The sequence below is a fragment of the Bison bison genome, unplaced genomic scaffold, assembly GCF_000754665.1.
Source record: "Bison bison bison isolate TAMUID 2011002044 unplaced genomic scaffold, Bison_UMD1.0 scf7180017864383, whole genome shotgun sequence".
NCBI lineage: Eukaryota > Metazoa > Chordata > Mammalia > Artiodactyla > Bovidae > Bison > Bison bison.
This window is the reverse complement of record NW_011494955.1, coordinates 2,500,673-2,504,475: the sequence shown is the minus strand read 5'-3', so window position 1 is coordinate 2,504,475 and position 3,803 is coordinate 2,500,673. Positions and strand designations below refer to the sequence as shown.

Below are 3,803 nucleotides of genomic sequence, written 5' to 3'. Positions count from 1 at the left end.
CAGTAGACATGAGTTTGAGCCTGTGCTGGGAAAGATTGAAGGCAGGAGGAGAAGGGGACGACAGAGGATGAGATGGCTAGATGGCATCACTGACTCAGTGGACATGAGTGTGAGCAAGCTCCGGGAGATGGTAAAAGGGAAGCCTGGTGACACAACTGAACAGCAACCTAGGGGGCAGATCAGGGAGGGCTTGAGAAGATGAGATAAGCAGCAGCATACCTAGAGGACAGATCAGGGCAGGGTGTTGTAAATCAGTGTGAAGAGAGATTCTGTGATAATGGATCACCTTGGCAGGATTTTCAGTAGACAGGTGACAGGTTTAGGTCTTAAATAGTTTTGTTTGTATTCCTTCTTGATCCACACATATTGAGACCTTGTTTATTAATTCAGCAAGTTTATAGTGAATACCTGTTTCATAGACGGCATTGTGTTAAGTGTCAATAGTTTGATGAAAACATTTGCTTTTTAATTCTGAGAGGCAAGTATGATATCTTTTTTTAAAATTGAAGAATTACAATGATTGATTTCCAACATTGTCTTAGTTTCTGGTGTACAGCAAAGTGATTTAGTTATATGTATATATAAATATCCTTTTCCATTATGGTTTTTTACAGGATATTGAATATAGTTCCCTATGCTGTTATCTGTTTGGTTATATGTATATATAGTTGTTTGTATACTAATGCCAGGCTTCTAATTTATTCTCTCCTGCCCTCTTTCTTCTTTGCTAACTATAGTTTGTTTTATATGTCTGTGAGTCTGTTTCTGTTTCATAAATAAGTTCATTTGTGTCATTTTAGGTTCCACATAAAAGTGGTATCATATGGTATTTGTCTTTCTCTTTCTGACTTCACTAAGTATGATAATCTCTAGGTCCATCCATGTGGCTACAAAGGGCATTATTTCATTCTTTTTTATGGCTAAGTAATACTCCATTGTGTATATGCACCACATCTTCTTTATCCATTCATCTGTCCATGGACCTTTAGGTTGTTTCCATGCCTTGGCTTTTGTAAATAGTGCTGCTGTGAACATTAGGGTGCATGTATCTTTTTGAATTAGAAGAATTTTCTATGAATATATGCCTAGGAGTGGGATTGCTTGATCATACGGCAACTCTGTGTTTAGTTTTTTTGAGGAACCTCCATACTGTTTTTCATAGTGGCAGCATCAGTTTACATTCCCCCCAATAGGGTAGAGAATTCCCTTTCTCCACACCCCAAAGAGGTAAGTATGATTTTCATTTAAGAGCATCTACTGTGCTTGGCTGCATGGTCCTTTTGGGGGCATATAGAGATTGTATTTTGGGGATTGTACTGTCTGTTTTGGGACCTTAACTTGAACGTTTTAGCTCACAATTGACCATCAACACTGCTATAGTGTACATGCATCGATTCTACATGATTCAGTCCTTTACACAGTTCCATCGAAATGTAAGTATAATTTTTTTATATGGTATAATTCTTTCGTGATTAATTTCAGCTTCATATTTCTTTTGTGGTTGATCTTTGCTGCTGAACTGGGGTTTGAAGTTTAGAATTTAGTATTGATCGCTTTCATTGTAATCACACTGCTATTCTGAATCCAGCCTTCTAGTTTTCCTGTTTAGTGTCTAGCTACTTGTTTAGCTTTAGTGCATTCTTAGAGTAGGTGGATTCTCTAATAGATCATTGAACACTTAGAGTTAACATTTTTGGTTTGGGAGAGTAGTGTTAAAGGGGAAACTAACTTAAGTGTAACTTTTGAACTGGTTAATAATACAGGCACAGGAAAACAAGTGAATGTTAGTCATTTACATTTTCTAAAAATATTTGAAAAGAGTCCAATCAGTGTCTGGTTGGAAGGGGAAGGTACATTATGTGATGACTGGGTGATGACTTTTAAGAGGAGAAAAATAAAATAATAGTAATAAAGGGATTTTTTTTTTCTGGACAGAATTGTAAATAATGCTATTTTCAGTTTTGCTACCTGAAATGGTCCTATTTAACATTATTGTAAATGACTTGGAAGCAAGTGCATAGTGATATTCCAATTGCAGGTAAGAATATATTTGTTTAATAAAATCACAAGATAATAGGGCTGAACTTGATGAATACTTCATGTGGATTTATGAGTCAAATATTTCTTTTTTTTTTTTAAGAAAAAGTTATGTTTTGAGGTAAGGTGTTTCAGACTTACCCTTAGGATAATAGGGTTTAAATTCTCTTTTTTATGCCATAGAAAAAGAAATTGAAAAGCAAGATATTAGTGGACTCATTATTGGGAATAATTGTACAGGAAACCCTTGAGATTTATGGGTTAAATATTCCCAATTTTTGCAGATTGTTCAGTCATTTTGGCTGTTTCCTATCTTTAACCCCTCTACCTCCTCTGATTGCCAGGAACACATTCTTCTTAAGAGAGAGAAGCATTTATTGAGGCTGTCTGATAGCTCTAGAAGAGAAAGTAGTGGATAAAAAATGGTATATGAAGAGGAAGTCTATTGCTATCTTGCCCATTCTAAAAGTTTTCTACATTTCTTTTATTATGGTAAAGATTTGAAATCCAGGGTGAAATACATCTCACATCAATTTGTTCACTCTATGCATGTGTGTGTATTTATATATATATATATATATATATATGTATGTGTGTGTGTGTGTGTGTGTATGTATGTATGGGCTTCCCTGATGGCTCAGTGGTAAGGAATCCACCTGCCAGTGCAGGAGATGTGGTTTCAGTCCCTGGGTCAGGAAGATCCCCTGGAGAAGGAAATGGCAACCCACTCCAGTATTCTTGCCTGGAAAATCCCATGGACAGAGGAGCTTTGCAGGCTACAGTCCATGGGATCACAGAAGAGTCAGACAGGACTTAGCAACTAAACAACAATAGCAGCAACATAAAGCACTCAAGTCTGAGGTGCAGCACAATTGTTTTTTGCATTTTATTTATACATAACCTCCACTCAGAACAAGATACAGTGTATTTCCAATACCTTTGAAGAGAACTTACCTTTTGATTGTATAAATTGCATTCTTTTAGTGGACATGATTAAATGACTGGTTTATTTTTACTTAAATCCTGGCATTGCATTCTTTTTTTGAGAAGAAATTAAGCCTCACTATAGTCCATGGGGTCGCAAAGAGTTGGACACGACTGAGCGACTGAATTGAACTGAATTGAATTTCTATATATATACTATCTTAAATGTTTTCAGGTGGGGGAATGTAAAAGTAAAGGTGAGCAACTTGATGTGTGTGTATTTATGTTGCATTTTCTAACATTTGATTCACAGGTGTTGTAATAGCTGACAAATTTGGGTGTATATTACTCTCATTAACTGACTCTTAAAAGGTCAAGTTTAGTATTTCAAATCCTGATGCTGTGAAAGTGCTGCACTCAATATGTCAACAAATTTGAAACACTCAGCAGTGGCCACAGGACTGGAAAAGGTCAGTTTTCATTCCAATCCCAAAGAAAGGCAATGCCAAAGAATGCTCAAACTCCTGCACAATTGCACTCATCTCACATGCTAGTAAAGTAATGCTCAGAATTCTCTAAGCCAGGCTTCAGCAATATGTGAACCATGAACTTCCAGATGTTCAAGCTGGTTTTAGAAAAGGCAGAGGAACCAGAGATCAAATTGCCAACATCCACTGGATCATTGAAAAAGCAAGAGAGTTCCAGAAAAACATCTATTTCTGCTTTATTGACTATGCCAAAACCTTTGACTGTGTGGATCACAATAAACTGGAAAATTCTGAATGAGATGGGAATACCAGACCACCTGACCTGCTTCTTGAGAAACCTGTATGCAGGCCAGG

The 3,803-nt window shown here is 36.7% G+C and overlaps 1 protein-coding gene across 1 annotated transcript in view; it reads left to right on the top strand.

The window, feature by feature from the left end:
* CCNT1 (cyclin T1) overlaps positions 1–3,803 on the top strand; it is a 35,949-nt gene that overhangs the window by 2,743 nt on the left and 29,403 nt on the right. Inside the window, exon 2 of the mRNA XM_010857731.1 lies at positions 1,352–1,433. Within this exon, the coding sequence (XP_010856033.1) occupies positions 1,352–1,433 (82 nt within the window). The remainder of the gene's footprint in view (positions 1–1,351; positions 1,434–3,803) is intronic.